Source organism: Tachypleus tridentatus, chromosome 13 (genome assembly GCF_004210375.1).
Source record: "Tachypleus tridentatus isolate NWPU-2018 chromosome 13, ASM421037v1, whole genome shotgun sequence".
In the NCBI taxonomy this organism is placed as follows: domain Eukaryota; kingdom Metazoa; phylum Arthropoda; class Merostomata; order Xiphosura; family Limulidae; genus Tachypleus; species Tachypleus tridentatus.
In genome coordinates this window covers 120,061,962-120,083,898 of record NC_134837.1, presented here as the reverse complement: position 1 = coordinate 120,083,898, position 21,937 = coordinate 120,061,962, and the positions used below count along the sequence as shown (strand labels likewise).

General features: G+C 36.0%; 1 protein-coding gene across 1 annotated transcript; it reads left to right on the top strand.

The window, feature by feature from the left end:
- Nucleotides 1-10,466: 10,466 nt before the first annotated feature.
- Nucleotides 10,467-11,277, top strand: LOC143236251 (E3 SUMO-protein ligase ZBED1-like). Its single transcript, XM_076474525.1, has 2 exons — nucleotides 10,467-10,653; nucleotides 10,736-11,277. Exons 1-2 carry the CDS (start codon nucleotides 10,467-10,469, stop codon nucleotides 11,275-11,277), a joined length of 729 nt encoding a protein of 242 aa, XP_076330640.1.
- Nucleotides 11,278-21,937: the final 10,660 nt, after the last annotated feature.

The following is a 21,937-nucleotide window of genomic DNA, read 5'->3' as shown; positions in this document are numbered from 1 at the left end:
TCGATACCGGTTCAATAAAAACTGGAGGTGTTCACAAACCAAAGACAGGCTGAGTGGCCTAATTTTAGTACAAAACTATTATGACACTGCTATCAACACTATGGAAAAGAAAACCCAAGAAGATTGGTTTGTTTTGAATTTCGCGCAAAACTACGTGAGGACTATTTGCTCTAGCCGTCCCTAATTTAGCAGTATAAGACTAGAGGGAAGGCAGCTAGTCATCACTACCCAGCGCCAATTCTTGGGGCTACTCTAATGAGTATTTAAATAAAATACTGTATACCAATTATGTATACCAATGAATAGTAGGGTTGATCATCACAATATAACGCCCTCATGGCTGAAAGAGCGACCATGTTTGGTGTGACGGGAATTCGAACCCCCGACCCTCAGATTGGGAGTCGAGTGCCTTAATCACCTAGCCATGCGGGACCAACCCTAGAAGAATATAACATGCTAGCATGTTATTTCAGTAGTGCATACATATGCATATATGATTGAAATAGCTAATATTCTACTGTTGTACAGAGTTGTTTAAAGTGGTAATATAACTTAACAATTAATAAATGCTCTATATGTAGATAGTATATCAGTTTAATGAAATAAACATACATATTTATGTTCATTTAAATCTAGCTCTCTATGCAGTGCTACAACAAAATGATGATTTGTCGACTTTTCATTGGATGTTTGATGATTTTATGTGAACATTAATGCAATTATTTAAGCTATCTTTCTTGCAAAGCTACTTCAAGATTTAATATGATAGCACTTATTTTTTTACACACTTTCTGGGGGGGTTGGGGCGCAGGCTCGTCAGATGCCATCAGTATTAGCGCACCATGCATGCTGAGTGTGTTACCTTTTGATCTCACAAAGTAGAGCCTCACTTTCAAACATACTGCATAAAGGCCTGGTATGTATATTCGATGAAAATTTCCCAAATAACATCTTTTGTAAACGTTTTATTTTTATGAATGTGTGTATAATATCAGTATTTGTTAATTATTTTAGGTCAGCTGAACGTATATAACTGTTTGTTAGTTGGAATAACTTAGAAAATTGAACTTCAGTACAAGTGCTAAAGTAGTTCTAAAAGTCGTATATAATTTGCAAAGTAAAGTTGACACACTAATTTTTACTAAAAGAATTATGTATACGGTTCTTTGCTTTCGGCTTTTACCCATTTTAAATTATTAATTCGTGCTTTTATGATAAATAAAAATTCATAACAGCTGTAACGGGCTTAAACTCGAATTTGGCTTAACTTAATCCTGGCCATCTTGATGTAGTAATCCGTAAAGCCGCTGAAAACGTTGTAGAAATCGACTTGTTGACTGTATACACGTCTTTTGTTCATTAAAGCTGATTTTATTATCTCTGGTTTGGTTGGTATCAGGTAAAAAACTACACAATGGACTACATCCGCTCTGCCTACATAATCACAAAGCTACACAATGGGCTATTTGTACTCTGCTCACCAAGATATAAAAGAGATAAATCGTTGGCTATTTAAACGAAAAAAATAAAGAAATTTCGAAAAGCTATTTGTAGTTACTCACGTCTTTTTAATTACAAGCGTAAGCGCTGTTACAGGTAAAAATTACTACAATGGTTAGAAATACTAAAAAACTCCCCTATTAATAATACAAATTTTATTCTCTTTTTATTGTTTTTTGTTTTCATTTATAAGATTAAACACTAAAAATTAATCAAAACCTTATGAAAAAACAAAACATAAACTGAAAATACAGATGATACTTAATTAAGACTGTTTATTAAGCATTTATTCGTTAAAAAATTGCAACTTGGCAACAGCGGCTTACCATAAGCAACGACTATCTGACACGACATATATATATCCAATTACCGTATCTAATCGTTTTTTTCGTAGTAGATTGTGTTTGTATAACACAAGTCGTTAACTCTACAGCAACTCGCTCCAGCAAATTTTGTAAATGTATATACATAATTATTATATAAAACTTAAAATAACAATGGAAACATTATTTTCAGAAATTTTGAACTAAAATGTGAATATTAACGTTTAAGACAATGACTATGCAACATAATTTGTTTATATGTTCAGCTTAAATACTTTTCTAATAACATACAAATCCAGAGTTTAAGTCTAACATGACTCATGAAAATCATGCTTCTATTATTTAATTTCTGTAATACATATTGCTGTATAAACGTCGTTTTAATACGAGTAATAAATAACCTTTTATCACCAAAATTAATTTTTTTTCTTTAACTGGATACTCAATGTTTCGATTTACACCTTCAGGGCCGTTTCAATAACACATAAAGAATAACAAATGTGCTGTTATAAGGTTGTTGATTTTTTTTAAATCATGCGTTGTTCCTAACTCTAATACTGTTGCGAATTTTAAAAAAAAAAATGTAAGTTATGAAAATCTTGCTTGGTTAACTATTGTTGTTTAAGACGCCTCCTAAAGTAGGTCAGTTAATTACATTGTTGCCCAATAGAGGCTTCGGTAAGAAGGCCGAAAGTTCGCAAGTACTATATATATTAACGTTGAGAAAAGTCCGTGTATAATTCTACATATGTTTTTAATTCTTCTGCTTTATCTCAATTAGCCTATTACTGGTTTGTGACCAGAAAAGAAACACCAGTGTAACGATACAGTGTAACCTGTTTCTCTTCCGTTGAAGAAGTTAATTATTTTAAATAATTTTTAAAATGAATAAATAAATATATGAGGATATGTTGTAGTTAAGCCTTAATTATACAAATATATCATATGTAAATAGAGGATATGCATTGCATATGAGCAGTAACTTTCACCTAATTACAACGACACTGACACAATTTCAGAAACTCACCAAATTCAGGTCGATATATTATTTTTGCTTTTGTTGAAAGATTGTGGTTTGTACGGATCTATTTTTCATATAACTACTCACACTTTAAAAGAAGCTTGCAAATTTTAAAGACGCCCCCTGCTGTTGAATTGTTTCATTAGACAGTCCGACATGGAACGTTAATGTCAGTTCACGACTAATAAAATTTATTTACAGATTATGCAACTTATGTATTTCTTTATTTACTTTTATTTATCTCCTATTTCACATATACATGTATTCACTAACTACGACACCTAATTTCAGCAATATAAACTATATGTTTTCTAGCTTATTCATTTTTATTTATAATCCAGTGATTCTTCAGTTACCCCAAAATGCATTTAATCTTAATTTAGTTTGAAAGGTATTCAATCACTGACGCCCAGTGGCTCAACAGTAAGTCTAAAGCTTATAACGCTAAAAAAAACCGTATTTGATTGCCGTGATGGGAAAAGCTTACATATCTCACTGTGAGGCTCTGTGCTAAACAAAAACAAAACAGACTTTCCCCACAAGTTGTTTAAAACCTATTTACTTTCTGGATGTCCAAAAAGTTCGCAAATTAATTTTGGTTAGAAACCCGTTCTTGTATTATTTTTAATAACACGTTTATTTATTCTCGGAGTGCGAACAAAAAGTTTATTTACTCTGCTCTACCTATTACGAAGTATCAATAGTTTAACTATGTCAATTTTAGTCCCCTTTTTCTAAGTTTAATTCCTAATCATCATATGGATATTAATATCAAGACACTACGCACATAAACTTGAGCGAAACGTCGTTTAAAACAGTGTCGAACTTATTTTTAAGTTGGACATTCCAAGAAATGTTAATGTCATCAAACCTTACATTTTTGTTAAAGTGATATCATTGGACATATCCCATTTCTTTTTTGTATTTAAATTAGTTCTAATAAATATTAAATAATATAACTAAATATATCTCCAAACTCACAAGATAAGAAGACCAAATACGTTCCATCAAAATTGTTTATTTCTTTGTTTTCATCGCAAAGCTACATACCGCAAAGAATCGAACCCCGGATCTTAACACTATGTCATACACTGGTATCGAGAGACGTCGGAAGTTTATCTTAAAGGACATCACACAGTTTTGGAATTCACTTTAGTGTTTTGTGAAACTGTTGTTTGAAAGAATTACTAAAAAAATCGACAAAAAAAAAAGACAAATCGCAGCTATTTAAGTTACGGTTAGAATTATGTTATGACAGGTATGTAGCAAACCGTTCAGTTTAACAAGTCTTTTACAAAAAACACATAGTTCTCTCGGTGGCACAGCGGTAAGCTTAAGGGCTTATAATGCCAAAATTCGGGGTTCAATTTCCCGCATTACACATATTTATATAGTCCCTTTGTGAAAACTAAAGACAAAACAAACATACAGTACTGTGCAAAAGTATTAGAACAAAATCGGTATTACCGTTGGCCACCTTACCCTAATGTTACTACTACCAGCAATGACTATCTCTGGTATGTGTAAAACTACAATTCACTTGACTTACATTTCTAGTGTAAAATAAACATTGATAAATATTCTGAGAATTAAAGTTAACCAATAAACAAAGTTTTTATCTCCACTCTGACAACCAGTGTACGGACCGAGAACAAGTGTGGCTTTCGAGCTGATATTAGAAATATTTATATCGTAAGAACGGCATCAGTTACACAGACAACGGTTAAAAATAATTTTTACAAAGTTTTAATTGGGAAAAAATAGGAGTGAAAGTTAATACATGCAAAAACTCCGTAGATAACTAAAGCTTATACAACATTATATATATATATTAAAATGTATTCTACAGACGTCTGATAGGGGTACTATGTTTTTATGTTTATGTTTTTTTAATTTCGCGCAAAGCTACACGAGGCCTATCTGCGCTAGCCGTCCCTAATTTAGCAGTATAAGACTAGAGGGAAGGCAGCTAGTCATCACCACTCACCGCCAACTCTTGGGCATTTTTTACCAACGAACAGAAGGACTGACCGTCACATTAATACGCCCCCACGGCTGAAAGGGCTAACATGGTTGGTACAACGGTGATTCGAACTCGCGACCCTTAGATTAAGAGTCGAACGTCTTAACCCACCTGGCCATGCCGGGACAGGTGGGGGTACTAAAACGTTAATTAAAGTGCAGAACAACGTTAACTGAAGATGACCTAGGAAGGTTGGAACGTTTTTCTGTAATTTATTGGTATTAAAATATTTAATACCCATACCAGACGTCCTGAAATACATTTTTATTTCAAGTGGGTTTCTTGTAATCATGAGGTATATATATTAACAACTTTAAATACTTATCCATCCACCAGTGTACTAAAGAACGGAACGCTTCACAAAACAGTGCACTTAGTTGTGACGTCACTTAAAGTATAATTTTAACATCAAGGTTATCCAATTTTATTATTTAATTTCTTTTTTTTTAAAAAAAGCAAATAACCTAAATACGAGTAACTGTAGTTACCTTTATTCAAACAGTTATGTATATTTTAATATAATATTTCCTGGAAATATAAACATTATATAGTTCAAGAATAAACTAACAGCTACTCGCCAAAGGTAGATACGTACGAGTAGCGTGTTTTAAACAACAACCAGATGTCAACAAATTATACACCCTTGTGCAAATTATTCACTGTAATATTAGATCCTTAAAATCAGATATTATGTACATCAGCTAGGACTATCGAATACAAAGGCCTCAGGCCCTGTTACTACTAATAGTATTAGGCTAGGTCTATGTAAATTTGCTGTTTATTTTTGTATTATTTACCCAAAAAAACAGGCCATCATAAAGCCTGATCCTTACATTTCACCGTGGCCTGACATGCCCAAGCGCGTAAGGCGTGCGACTCGTAATCCGAGGGTCGCGGGTTCGCGCTCGCGTCGCGCTAAACATGCTCGCCCTCCCAGCCGTGGGGGTGTATAATGTGACGGTCAATCCCACTATTCGTTGGTAAAAGAGTAGCCCAAGAGTAGGCGGTGGGTGGTGATGACTAGTTGCCTTCCCTCTAGTCTTACACTGCTAAATTAGGGACGGCTAGCACTGATAGCCCTCGAGTAGCTTTGTGCGAAATTCCAAAACAAACAATACATTTCACCGTGTCTTTCCGTTAGCATTCATAGGAAAGCTGTGGAATGAGGGAGATTTGTTGTGTTTTAGGTCATAAGTGAACGTGACGTTTATACGATTCCATTCGTTTTTGCTTTCGTAAGGAGTCTCGTTCTCGATTTAAGATGGCAGGTGCATGTTATTCGTGAATTAGGTATACTCGTGTTTAGACATTAATACTATTCATATTATATTTCAAAATACTACGTCTTACATCCGTTGCTTAAGGATTTGAAAGAAATCCCTAAGTGATCAAGTATTAAATGCAGAGTTAAAAATATAATAATTAGGAAAAAATAAATTTTTAACGGAAAGTAGGGGACGGTGGTTATCGTAAAATTGCAACAAGAAGAATACAAAACAAAACAAGTGCTGTGATAAAAAGTAGTGATACTAGTTAGAATTACTTTAAAACAATTTTGAGTTTTTAGTGTAGTTGGCAATATGGCCCATATAGATAAATTAAGCAGTCTCAATTTGCCAGAAAGTTAAATTAATCTAACGTTTTTCTTCCTGAAAAACTAAATGTTAACAACTACACAGAAAATTTGTGTGAAAGTATTTATAATCTGTATAAAACACATAGGGGCCCATAAAAGTAATTACTGGAATTCACTGCAATAACGACAGTATTTTTTTGTTTAAATTATTATTATTTAACTTTGGTTATTAATGTTGGTTTACTGTTTGTTTTTATCTTTGTATTTACTTCTGAATAATTTTTATCTTTTAATACACAGACATAAATAAATGAGTAGAAACATCTGAAGGTAATAAAATAAAAAAATTAGACTCTGTGAAAATAAATCACCTCAAAATCTATGTTTTCTATTCTGTTGGCAAAAGGTTTCTAGTTTTATGATGACAGTTTGCTTCACAATTCGCTACGGAAATAAAATACAACCATGTTTTTTAAAAGATAATTTATTCCCCAAAATCTACTTTTACACAAACATATATAAATATATAGGTTATTTACGATATTTTATTGTATGAAGGGCATTGAAGTTAAACACCTTATTAATAGTGTATTTTGTAAGATTTTCACTTACCACTTTTCAACCAATTTGCTAGCTACTAAAATGTTTACTTTAAACTTCACTTAGCGTATACAAGAGTTCTTTAAAGCAAAGCCCGGCACGGCCAGGTGGATAAGGCACTCGACTTGTAATCTGAGGGTCGCGGGTTTGAATCCCTGTCACACCAAACATGCTCGCTCTTTCAGCCGTGAGGGCGTTATAACGTGGCGGTCACTCCCACCATTCGAAACCAAACAAACCAATCGTTAAAGCGACACCTGCTGATACAGAAGCTCACTGATGTAGAAAATAGTGAGTAAAACAACGCACCCCGTCTGTAAAGTAGGTTACGAGTTCTTAATAAACGTCAGACGCCTGAGTGGTTTCCTCAAATACGAACAGGATCGTTTTAGTTTATTTGAAATGCAAACAAGAAAAAGCAAATAGACACGTGCTATTTACTCCGTTCTCTTTAATCTGTAAAGACATGCATTCAGTTAAAACGGTTTTGTTTTTTTTTAACTCTGTCTCAGTAGTAACTTACAAGTCTGAGAACTCAAGAGAGAAAGTGAAGGAGAAGATGTTATGATATACCAATCACACTACATCTAGTGCTGACGAGGCTTTTCTGTCTATACCAGAGCTCATCAAAGTAAATTTGTCCCAGGGATTGTCAAAGCTAGGAATTTTGAGACTTAGGACAAGCTCCGAGAAAGAGTTCTCAATCCAGCGAGTTTAGAGAAAGAAAACAGTCCTATGGCTTAAAATAACAAATGTTTTGCCAATATAAGGAAAACAAATTAAATTATGCTCCACAAATAAATATTTGGTTTGGTTCTGGTTGGTTTGAATTTCGCGCAAAGCTACACGAGAGCTATCTGCGTTAGCCCTCCGTAATTTTGCAGTGTAAGACTACAGGGAAGGCAGCTAGTCATCACGACCCAACGCCAACTCTTAAGTCAAAAGTAACGAAGTTGCCCATCACGCGCTCATCCCTAAAACTAAGAGAACTGACAGTGAGGGTTAACTACAACTCTGTTCCCATTGTTGTTTGATTCTGATAGTAAGGGTTAACTACAACTCTGTTCCCATTGTTGTTTGATTCTGATAGTAAAGGTTAACTACAACTTTGATTTCATTAGCGACAACTGCTTACCTCCAACGAAACTATCGTCAAAGAGTTTACGCAATAAACAAAGTTCCCCTAGTTTCAGTAATGACGTGTTTAAGTTATTTCTCAAAACCTATACAGGAACTTCTACTAATTCATTTAGGGCGAGTGTCTTCTATCCTATTGCCAGGTGATTAGGGCGCTCGACCCGTAAACTGCGAGTCTGAATACCCATCCTACCAATTATGCTCTCCCCTTTCAGCCGCGGTGACGTAATAAAATGACAGTCAATACCACTATTCGTTGGTAAAAATAAAAAAGAAAAAGTGTCACCTAACAGTTGGCGGCGAGTGGTAATGATCAGTTGCCTTCCCTCTAGTCTTACCCTGTTAAATTAGGGACGGCTACCGCAGATAACCCAGGTGTAGCTTTAGGGACGTCTAGCACAAACAGCCCTTGGACAGTTTTGCGAGAAAATCAAAGCAAACTATTATATCCAACTTCATTCACTGGTTTGACAACTCCGCCCAACTCTATACTTCGAGACTTAACGGGTCCTTTTCAAGCATCTATCGTAGTACACAAGTTTCTATTTAACATTGAGGTGATTATTGTCAGCTTACTGTGGGAAGGAGCTGAAAACTTATCTGTGCGTATGTATCAGCTGTCTTAATTTATTATGTAAAACGTAACTACGTATTTCTTTATACAATATAACACGACTGAAGTTCACTAAAACTAAAGCTGTTATAAACGTCAGCGAATTATCTACTTTGGTTAATTATTCATATGGTTATCGTTTGAAACTCACCAAATACTGTCACATGATGTCCATTGGATTCGAAAACGTTTTCCATGTATTTAGCCACCCGTGACACGTTACGTCCTTCTCGGACGCTACCTAAAAACATAACGTAATTGAAACCCATGGCGACGCATGAACCATTTTCAAAGTGTAGCGTTTCGTGGTTTGTATCACTAAAAAACTTGGGACAACACCACCTTAACATCAACCTATCGAATAACACCCGCCCGCTTTGGGCTTGAGTTTTCGTAAACCTCCGCTACTTTGGTTAAGTATGCCCCTTGTAGAGATTACGCTTAAATAAATAGGTCTCTAAAATTGTACAAAGAAATTAAGACAGTACAATAATGCTTCGTTTTCTTTAATTTACATTTATTAGCTTTACTATTTTATATGTTTTTCCTGAGAAATATCGACTGAAAACAAACACTTTCATAGTGTATGAAGCGGAAGGATATTATAGCTTTATTGACGTCAAAATCAGTCAGAATGAATCGGCGATTTTATCGTACGCATATTTGACAAGATACTTAAACAAGTGAGAGGCGTCATTCTGTTTTGTTTTATTATTTAATGTAGTTAATAGTTCTGAGTCTTGCTGAATATAAAATACGTTTTTATAATTTCGTATAATGTTAAGAAAGGGGACTAAATGAAATCGACATATCAACTGCACTGTATCCACCACGGGGATATAACCAGAATCCTAAAGCTATTAAGGTTACCCCCAGGAAGAGGAGAAATTTACATAATAAATGAGACAACTTAATGAATTTAATGAGAAGTAAATTTAACCCTAACCTTCCCCTATGTCTGAATTATGTTTTCTTATGTAGATACTTGAGCTGTGACGATTACACGATTAACCGGTTACGGTTCGGTTACTGCTCTTAACCGGTAAATCTAAGATTTTTTTCCGAAAAAAATAAACGAGGGAAAACAATACGATTATCGACAATTGCGTGTAAATATTCCATTATTTGACCTTGACCTTGGTATGTTTGCCTATCGCGATTTTACGAACTGCTTGCCTTTTTGTTTGGTTGAATTTTCGTTGTTGTTGTTGTTGAAAGCCTTTAGAGTTTAGAGTTTTTGTTAACGTTTGGTGCGGCCGTCACGCGCAAATTCCTGTTTTGATATCTGATTACTTGAACGGCTAATGAACGCACGATGTCATCTAGCGAAAAAAATGGTCGGAGATCTATTATCTGGGATCATTTGACTTGAGATGGCAAGAAAAAAACTGTATGCAGGTTGTGTAAAGCTGCTTTGTCCTATAGTGGTGACACATCCGCAATGCGGAACCATATGAAACATGTGCACAAACGTTTAGATTTGAGTGAAAAAAAAGATGGGCCTGTGGCTAAAAAAACGACAAACGTTTTTAAAAGGCTGGCATACATCCGTGAGAGCTCTGGGCAAGGAGAAGGTGGAATAAATTACAAGGGCTTTAGCCCTCATGTGCGCAACAGATATTAGACCAACGAGCATCGTAGAAGGTTAAGGTTTTAGGAATTTTTGTTCAAAAATGAACAGCCAGTACCACGTGCCCAGTCGAAAGACAATAAATAGCTACTTAGCCTCAGCATATCAAGAGTGCAAAGCAGAAGTTGTGGAAGAAATGTCAGGGAAAACAGTTGGTATAGCAACTGACCTGTGGACCAACTTGAAGATGAAGCCGTTCATTACGCTTACTTGCCATTTTTTGACTGCAGGTGGGAATTCAAGACCAAAGTTGTTGCTACTCGGGCAATAGATGACCGCCATACAGGGTGAACATAGCACAACATGTCACAGATATTGCTGCGGAGTTTGGGCTTGATGCTATCTCTGCCCTAGTCACGGACAATGCGTCCAACATGAAAGTCGCTGCGAAGGAAGCCAAATTAGAACATATATTTTGTTTCTCACACAGCTTACAGCTGGCTATCACTGATGCTCTTAAAGAACCCAACATCGCCAAAGTTCTTGCTGCAGCCAGACGTTGTGTAAGCCACTTCGACTGGTCCACTGTAGCTACCCAAGCCTTGCATGACCACCAAAAAAAAATCGGTGTTGAACCTCGTATGCTCATACAAGAAGTTGCCACAAGGTGGAATTCCACATATCAGATGTTAACGCGACTGCTTCACCTCCGTGTGTCTGTTATGGCAGTGCTCTACGATGAAAACATAACAAAAGCAAAAGATCGTGCCAGCTTGGTGTTTGACGATGCCATGTGGAGTGTGATGGAAGGGGCAGTAGAGGTCCTCAAGCCTCTTGCGCAGGCGACCGAGCTACTGACAAAGGAGAAAATTCCCACATCAGTAGCATTTACACTGTACTCAAGCATATACTGACCAGGTTACATGAAGATCAGGGTTCTCAGGGACTTCAAGAAATGGATGGCAGGGATGCAGATGTGCTGACAACGCTGAAAGCAAGAATCGTGCAGGGAATGATGACTCGATTTCAGGTAGACAACTCCAGGGTTCCGACCACTGAACCAGGATTGTGGTCCCTCGCTGCAATATTGGACTCTCGCTACAAACAGCTGAGTTTCTTTCTCTATGCCCTGAGAGAGAGGGTAGAGGATTATGTGAAGGAACAACTACTCCGTGACAGCATATCAGAGTAAGACGCCACCCACGAACAGGAAAGCCCAAACATTTCGCTCACACAAGAACCAGTGGAGCCACAAACGGCAGAGAGCCTGTTTGACTGTATCCAAGGTGATATAGCCTAATCACCATACAATCGCCCCTATGCATCCATTGAGCTCGAATTGGAAGCATATCTATCTGAGCCGATCTCCACCTTTGATCCACTAGGCTGGTGGAGGTTTCAAGAGAACAAATTTCCGAGGTTAGCTGCATTAGCTAAGAAGATTTTGTGTATCCCGGCGACTGAAGTTTCATCCGAAAGTGCATTATCTGCTGCAGGACTAACAATGTCAAAACTTATTATACGGAGTAGCCACTGGTTCTTGGAGTCGCATAACGTTTGTAAAAAACTTGCCCCCCCCCCAGTGGCACAGCGGTATGTCTACGGCCTTACAACGCTAGAAACTGGGTTTTGATACTCGTGGTGGGCAGAGCACAGATAGTCCTTTATATAGCTTTGTACTTAACTACAAACAAACAAACAACAACTAAAATTAATACAAATCCTTGTCCTCTACCTTGATGTTACAAAGTACATTTTGATATTTAACAAATCACATTTCTGTATAATATTCATTGTTACTTTTTACTGTAGGCTTACCACACTAAGCATCATGTTTTGATACCCCTGGAAGCCTATCGAGTAACATTGTGTTTAACAACACTCAAACCAAATCTTGACATCATTCTTAACGGTTTTATTTACCTTTCATTTATCAGTAAACACCAATTTGTTGAAGACAGTAAACACGATCTAAAGTTCAAATTTATGTATTTTTTATTACCACTAGGCCACACCCAGCCTTGATTATTTAAATTCACCCTTATCCTTTCATATATAAAGTCAAGGTTATGTATTTTCAAACTACCCTAACCACAGTAATGTTTATTTTACTTTCATTCCTAAGGACCCCTGGACAAAGGTCTCATCAAATTCACAGTTCTTATACAAGAAATTATTATCCTATTTTTCAAAAATTTGGTTCTTTGATTAGTAGGTGATATAATAGAGTAAATATCATTGTTGCTTTTCTAATATAACGTAAACTACTTTCGGAATGTTTTGTTTTCACTGTGGTTTTCAATATGATGAAACGTTACATTATAACCACATATGTGGTTATCTGATCAAATATATATTTGTCACACGATATATTTATTTATTATATACATCGGTCTTACGCACGCCAGTTCAACGACTTTTATGATTATTTGTCATGTATAACAATCCCCTTATGCTCTGGTTTATAACTCTAAAAATAGAGGTTTGATACATTAAGCACAGTGCTGTTAACACTGCACTTAAAACAAACACATATGTATTAGCTTCATTATTATTAGATCATCGATATTATCGATTATTTCTCATTTAATTCGGTTTACTTGTTGTCAGACAACGAGTGTAAATGTCACTTATCTTTAATTGGTATTTGATTAGTTTACAGACTGTTGACTAAAACAAAATGAATGCCATCGTTCAAGTCAGAATACACCGTTGCTGTAAAACATACTTAGGAGTAGGTTAATGAAAAAAATGGAGGAAAATTTTAATGAAGCTGGCTTTCTTCTGGTACAGTCTGGCAAGGCCAGGTGGGGTAAGGCGTGCGACTCATAATCTTGTACCAACGAATAGTGGGATTGATCGAAACATTATAACGCTCCCACGGCTCAAAAGGCGAGCATGTTTGGTGATGACTAGCTGCCTTCCCTCTAATCTTACACTGCTAAATTAGGGACGGCTAGTGCAGATAGCCATCGAGTAGCTATGCGTGAAATTCAAAAACAAATCTTCTGGTACTTTTTCAACTGCCACCAGGTGCTATTTGACACATTTGATTCGCAAAATTGATATAATATCTAGAAGAAAATGCACAAAATATTGCCCTATCTATAAGTTAAGAATGGGAAGTCCCCAGGGGACCGGCTCTTTAAATGGGCTCGGGAGAATTATATAGATACATTTAAGAAAACATGGAAATGAAAATTTGAAACAAAAAATAAATACTAATTTCCTGCTGTTATTAATAGGATAAAAGAAAATGTGTCTTAAGAGCCGTCAAAGCTTATTGACTGTATCACAGTTGTAAGTCGGCAGAACTGGCTACTAAATAATTGAGTGTTTTATAAGGTAAAAGATGAAAGATGGCGTTTTGGCTAGGAATTTGTTTAAAACAGTATTATTCATATTAGAACAGGCACAATATCCGTGTGTGTTACGATAAAAAGGCATGGGTCTTTTTTTTTTTTTCAAAATATACTTAATCTGTTTGTTTGTTTTGGAATTTCGCACAAAGCTACTCAAGGGCTATCTGTGCTAGCCGTTTCTAATTCAGGAGAACATATGAGAAATAAAAAAAATAACTTTTAATTTATAACACTCAACCATTGTAAACTGTAAACATTAGAATACCAACAGAATAAATACTTGTTTTCTTAGCGATCCTTAAATTTCCTACTTCCTTTAGTACCGTTCATTACCGCTAGGGTCCTCACATATTGCCTCATAATAAGTAATTGTTTCGGTATGAATACATTTTACAAACTGGCGAAATATGGTTATTATACACGTTATTCGTGCATCATGCTCAAAACAAAAGAAAAACATCGGAACGAAGCTCTTAACGTATTATTTATAGGACTATAGCAAAGAAACAAAGGCCTGAGAGATTCTGGGTTAATAAATAATTTAACTGGTGTACCAAATATTTCAGTGGATGGCATTGGTGCAATATTAAAGAGAAATTCAAAAATGTCTACAAAACACCTCACTAACTGCTACAAGTTCCATAGGTCATGCATAGATGATATTGAAGACAGGTCTTCTGTCACATTTTATATCATACACAAAAACCTAAAAATATATGTCTGTAAGGCCTTACATTAGTAACTTGTTTGAAAATTCTATTTTGATTGTTAATGTACTTTAATTATACAGCAATAAGTGCCTAGAGGAGTTACGTGTACTCGCTTTAGACCTCTGAAATTATGGGGGAATGTGGTTACAATAAATATTTTCACTCCCTTAAGAACAACAAAATTATTTTAAAAGTTTAGACTTCAAGCGGTCCACAAAGATTTTATTTATTATTTGGAACACTGTTGCTACTTTGACTCTTTTTGCAAACATGATTAACATTTAACTACGCTCCTATATGCCCATAATGGCCCCTATCCTTTTACATACTTAACTGATTAGATGACTAAATAATATAACGCTAATTACGGGGATAAGTTTGTCCTTAATCAATAATTTTTATGCAAACTGTTCTTTAGTTGTACTTGTTTAATAAAACTGAACACTTGTATTTTTTTCCAGTCAAAGTTAATAAACAAGGATGTGTAAGTGTTAATATTTAATCAAGACCAATGAATGTTTTGTCTTTGGAAGTGATACGTTACGTATCAGCACGGCCAGGTGGATAAGGCACTCGACTTGTAATCTGAGGGTCGCGGGTTTGAATCCCTGTCACACCAAACATGCTCGCTCTTTCAGCCGTGAGGGCGTTATAACGTGACGGTCATTCCCACCATTCAAAACCAAACAAACCAATCGTTAAAGCGACACCTGCTGACACAGAAGCTCACTGATGTGGAAAATAGTAAGTAAAACAACGCACCCCGTCTGTAAAGTAGGTTACGAGTTCTTAATAATGGTCAGACGCCTGAGTGGTTTCCTCAAATACGAACAGGATCGTTTTAGTTTATTTGAAATGCAAACAAGAAAAAGCAAATAGACACGTGCTATTTACTCCGTTCTTTTTAATCTGTAAAGACATGCATTCAGTTAAAACGTTTTTTTTTAATCTGTCTCAGTTTTAACTTACAAGGCTAAGAGAGAAAATAAAGGAGAAGATGATATGATATACCAACCACACTGCATCTAGTGCTGACGAGGCTTTTTTGCCTATACCAGAGCTCATCAATATAAATTTGTCCCAGGGATGGTAAAAGCTGGGAATTTTGAGACTTAGGACAAGCTCCGTGAAAGAGATCTCAATCCAGCGAGTTTAGAGAAAGAAAACAGTCCTATGGCTTAAAATAACAAGTGTTTCGCTAATATAAATAAAACAAATTAAATTATGCTCCACAAATAAATATTTGTTTTGGTTTTGGTTGGTTTGAATTTCGTGCAAAGCTACACGAGAGCTATCTGCGTTAGTCCTCCCTAATTTTGCAGTGTAAGACTACAGGGAAGGTAGCTAGTCATCACCACCCAACGCCAACTCTTGGGCTACTCTTACCAATGAATAGCGGGGGGTTGACCGTCACATTATAATGCCCCCATAGTTGAAAGAGCGGGCATGTTTGGTGCGACCGGGATTCGAACACGAGGCCCTCAGATTACGAGTCGAGTGCCTTTATAACAGAGCGTCTTGTCATCTAACGTTTGGAAATTTCACTGCTTAAACCAGACATCGCTTTATTTTTTACGCAAGCAACACTGGATTAAGGCATGAGCTCATGCTTAATTAAGCCCAAAGCCTCGCGCTAATTATGGGACCCCAAGTTATGACTGTAAATGTATTGCACGTAGAGGTTCTATCTCAAGCGGGCCTCTAAGTTAAAAAGTATAGGGCTAATAAAACCCTAATCTGGCCCGGTTTGGAAGTCACCGACTAATGTTATTCATGCACAGCGCCAAAAGGGGCCAACAATGGATACAAGTTGAATTGAGTATTTATTTACGCAGTATCGTTGTCTATATTTCTAGGTGACATCCTGTCAGCCAACGAAATATCTCAAACTGAACGAGTTTGTTTCAAACTCAAGTACCCCGCCCACACAAACCTTTACACAACATTTACAATTAGATTAGTTTAGGATCGCACCGAGATATAAATTCTGCACATCCTCTGAAAAGAAAACAAATGGCCTTGCCTGTTAACACACAAGCTCTCTCCTCCTTAAGGTTCACTACTTTTATGTAATATATTGTTCCGGTCAGAAGTAGGTATTATCATTAAACAAATACTACTTTTCTGTCCTCTGTTAACACACAAGTTAAAAGTAACGAAGTTGCCCATCATGTGCTCATCCCTAAAACTAAGAGAACTGACAGTGAGGGTTAACTACAACTCTGTTCCCATCGTTGTTTGATTCTGATAGTAAGGGTAAACTACAACTCTGTTCCCATTGTTGTTCGATTCTGATAGTAAGGGTTAACTTCAACTCTGTTCCCATTGTTGTTTGATTCTGATAGTAAGGGTTAACTACAATTCTGTTCCCATTGTTGTTCGATTCTGATAGTAAGGGTTAACTACAACTCTGTTCCCATTGTTGTTCGATTCTGATAGTAATTGTTAACTACAACTCTGTTCCAATTGTTGTTCGATTCTGATAGCAAGGGTTAACTACAACTCTGTTCCCATTGTTGTTCGATTCTGATAGTAAGGGTTAACTACAACTCTGTTCCCATTGTTGTTTAATTCTGATAGTAAGGGTGAACTACAATTCTGTTCCCATTGTTGTTCGATTCTGATAGTAATTGTTAACTACAACTCTGTTCCCATTGTTGTTCGATTCTGATAGTAAGGGTTAACTTCAACTCTGTTCCCATTGTTTGATTCTGATAGTAAGGGTTAACTACAATTCTGTTCCCATTGTTGTTCGATTCTGATAGTAAGGGTTAACTACAACTCTGTTCCCATTGTTGTTTGATTCTGATAGTAAGGGTTAACTTCAACTCTGCTCCAATTGTTGTTTGATTCTGATAGTAAGGGTCAACTACAACTCTGTTCCCATTGTTGTTTGATTCTGATACTAAAGGTTAACTACAATTTTGATTTCATTAGCGACATTTGTACACTTCAACTGCTTACCTCTAACGAAACTATCGTCAAAGAGTTTACGCAATATACAAAGTTCCCCTAGTTTCAGTAATCACGTGTTTAAGTTATTTCTCAAAACCTATACAGGAACTTCTACTAATTCATTTAGGGCGAGTGTCTTCTATCCTATTGCCAGGTGATTAGGGCGCTCGACTCGCAACCTGCGAGTCCGAATCCCCATCCTACCAATTATGCCCTCCCCTTTCAGCCGCGGTCACGTAATAAAAGGACAGTCAATACCACCATTCATTGGTAAAATTAAAAAGCGTCGCCTAACAGTTGGCGGCGAGTGGTAATGACCAGTTGCCTTCCCTCTAATCTTACCCTGTTAAATTAGAGACGGCTACCGCAGATAACCCAGGTGTAGCTTTTGGGACGTCAAGCACAAATAGCCCTCGGATAGCTTTGCGAGAAATTCAAACCAAACTATTATATCCAACTTCATTCACTGGTTTCACAACTCCGCCCTACTATACTTCGAGTCTTAACGGGGCATTTTCAAGCATCTATCGTAGTACACAAGTTTCTATTTAACATTGAGGTGATTATTGTCAGCTTACTGTGGAAAGGTGCTGAAAACTTATGTGTGCGTATGTATCAGCTGTCTTAATTTATTACGTAAAACTTAGCTACGTATTTCTTTGTACAATATGCCACGACTGATGCTCACTAAAGCTAAAGCTGTTATAAACGTCAGCAAATTATGTACTTTGGTTAATTATTCATATGGTTATCGCTTGAAACTCACCAAATTCTCTCAAATGATGTTCATTGGATTCGAAACGTTTTTCATGTATTTAGCCACCCGTGACACGTTACGTCCTTATCGGACACTACCTAAAAACATAACGTAATTGAAGTCCATGGCGACGCATGAACCCTTTTCAAAGTGTAGCGTTTGGTGGTTTGTATCACTAAAGAACTTGGGACAACACCACCTTAACAACAACCTATCGAATAACACCCGTCCGCTTTGGGCTTGAGTTTTCGTAAACCTTGCTACTTTGGTTAAGTATGCCCGTTGTAGAGATTACGCTTAAATAAATAGTTCTCTAAAATTATACAATTAAATTAAGACAGTACAATAATGATTCGTTTTCTTTAATTTACATTTATTAGCTTTACTATTTTATAAGTTTTTCCTGAGAAATATCGACTGAAAACAAACACTTTCATGGTGTGTGAAGCGGAAGGATATTATAGCTTTAATGACATCAGAATCAGTCAGAATGAATCAACGATTTTATCGTATGCATATTTGACAAGATACTTAAACAATGAGAGGCGTCATTCTGTTTTGTTTTATTATTTAATGCAGTTAACAGTTGTGAGTGTTGCTGAATATAAAATACGTTTTTATCATTTCGTATAATGTTGAGAAAGAGGACTAAATGAAATCGACATATCAATCTGCACTGTATCCACCACGGGGATATAACCAGAATTCTAAAGCTATCGAGGTTACCACCAGGAAGAGGAGAAATTTACATAATAAATGAGACAACTTATTGAATTTAATGAGAATTAAATTTAACCCTAACCTTCCCCTATGTTTGAATTATGTTTTCTGAACAATCTAAGGTCAAGAAATTCAGGTTGACACAAACTTCTGTCCTCATGATTTAGTCAAATATTATTTGATTTAAAATGGGTCTGGGCCAAGAAGACAGTCACAGTTTTAATTACATCTGAAAAATTCTTGAGATATGTGCGGAAAAATATATTTTTTACTGTTACAGTTTAAAGCCTGCTCGTAATATTTTCCCTTGTTTGTTTCGAATTTCGCGCAAAGCTACTCGAGGGCTATCTGCGCTAGCCGTCCCTAATTTTCCAGTGTAAGACTAGAGGAAAGGCAGCTAGTCATCACCACCCACCGCCAAATCTTGGGCAACTCTTTTACCAACGAATAGTGGGATTGACCGTCATATTATAATGCCCCCACAGCTGAACCCAGATATCGAAAGCGAAACAAATGTCTCTACTGTTCTACCACCTCCCTGTAAAAACGCAGTAAAAAAGAAAACAAAAATGAAAGACATCAGTATATATTAAATAGGGATGCATTACGAAATTTATATTTAAGTTGTGTTATTAGGGACCTGTAGCCAACATTATGGAGGACTCAGGAGCAATTAAGTACATAAATAGTTTAGAGAAATGTATTTAAAATGTTAATGAACGCCCAAACGAACTTTACGTACATTTTGAGTTTTACGTGTAAAGAGGTTTATGGAATGATGTCACAAACTGTTTATTGAACGCCGCCATATTGAACGTCAAACGTTACATCCTATCAGCCAACAAAACTTCACATCAATAAACGATTCGGTGAAGCTTTACATTCTGTGAATGACGTAAACATCGTCTTCGGCAAAACATTATGTAACAAAACTCCACATCTATTCATTTTCTCAAAATTTCGTTCTTTAGAAACAAGGAGGAGGTTATATGTCAGATAGCACGATTTTAAGATAAACATTTGTTACTTTTCACCTCGGGGGGGGGTGAGGGTCAAACCTGGTCATCAACCCTTCCTCAGGTAAATCCCCCGGAAACAATAAAAGTTTGTGAGTTTTGGCGACAATCAGTGCAGTATTTCTTCAGTTACAAGCAGACAGGTACTTTTGCCAAACAATGGCTTAGATAAAACAAACTATTGTAGCAGAAACAATAACATTCAAATAAAATTTCAGGAAAGGTACATTCGTAAGTGAATAAACACACACAATAGAAAAAGAGAAAAAAAAAAGAAAAATACATTTCACTGAGAACCAATTCGTCATATTCTGCAACAGGATGCTCGACTTGTACAACTCGGATCTGTAAACTAGTTGTGTTTAAAATAATTACATGCTTTGTCCACTTTATACTAGCCGTGCCAGTTCTCCAACACCGTTTTGTTAGTATCAAATATTTAGAATGAAGCATCACACAGAAAAAAGTATTGTTAATACTCTATTCCATCTAGTTCGTACTTGGAAGTGGCGGGCCTTCATCGCGAGATACATGCCACAGAAATGAACATATGTCACGTGACTCTAGGCGCTGAGAATATGAAAAAGGCACATAAACTATAATTAACATATTCTGAAGTTAAAATAATCCTACAATAGAAACAGATATGTTGCACGTGAAAACTGCGTCTCTATCTTTCTCACTACTTGCATTTCCGCGCTGTTGGTTTTAAATAATACAGCTGTTGAGCATTGTCCCCGCGGAACAACAAAGAGTTCTTGAACACAAACCAACAGGTTACACGAGCTAGGACTATTCTGAGAACCGTAAAAAGTAGGTTGTTCTTTACGTTGATGGTGTCTTATAAAACTTGGAGATTAGAGGTCGAACATGCAAACAATGAATTACAAACATTTGTAGTATATACAATGAGTTTCTTAAATTTATTACGAAACGCCTAAGATATTTCATATCTATATCTATTCATCCGTAGTTTTGTAAATTTCTATTTAATTACAAAGCTACACAACGGTCACGTGTGATTTGCTCCCCACGAGCGTTTTGAATCTATTTTTTTAGCATTATAAACCACAGAGCCACTGAGAGGCTTATTTGTAGTAGACAAGTAAAATATCTGGAGTACAAATCTGATTAATATATTATTGGATGGTGTACTTACAGAGGGCTCATCATGATATAAACCCATTTTGAAGCCTCATCACGTCTTTACAATAAATGTTGGTTCGTCAAGTCATGTTCTACTTGACGGATATACGTACTGATAACACCTCTACAATATAGTATACCACTTTCGCCACTGCATGTTAAAATGCATGTGTCACAACGTTTCAACAGTTATTTTAAAAAATAAAAATATATTAAATAACATTTTTGATATTTATGTCAATGAGATTGGCATCAAAACGAAGCTTATAATTCAAAGTTTAAAAGTATATGTTTTAATCTCCTAATTTAAAAAGAAATAAATTTAAAAATATCAAATATCGGTTTGTGTGTGTCATGCCCAGTTGTCGTATTGCTCAGTTTCTATTTTATTACGCCAACTATACAACACGTGCAAGTATCTAATGAATTAGAAACTCGAAGATAAAATATAGACAAGCTAAATATAAAATAAGAACCCCACCTCTACGATTTGCTGAGATATCAATATACTGAGCAAATTTACTAGCGTGGTTCCGCCCTTTAAACCAATCATTTGAAAGTTCTTAACTAGTACCACCTACTACTAAGTAGCTTAATTTTTTGCATGTAGAAACCATACTAAATTACAGGATTTAAAGGATGCTAATATAGTAATTTGATATTTGTTTCTTTAAAGGTTAATGTTTGAAACCTACAAAAATTACCATCTCTACACACCCCAGCAGCAAGTTTAAATAAACAAGGCTTAGGATAGAACGTACGCCCGAGTGCAGAATTTCGTAACGCAGGTACGTACATAAAATTAAGATTTTTCAGTGTATTTTTTATTTACTTTCTATGTTTTAAAATTAACTAAAATTTAAATACTTATGAGTAAATAGTAATATGTATACAGATTTGTAACGTAC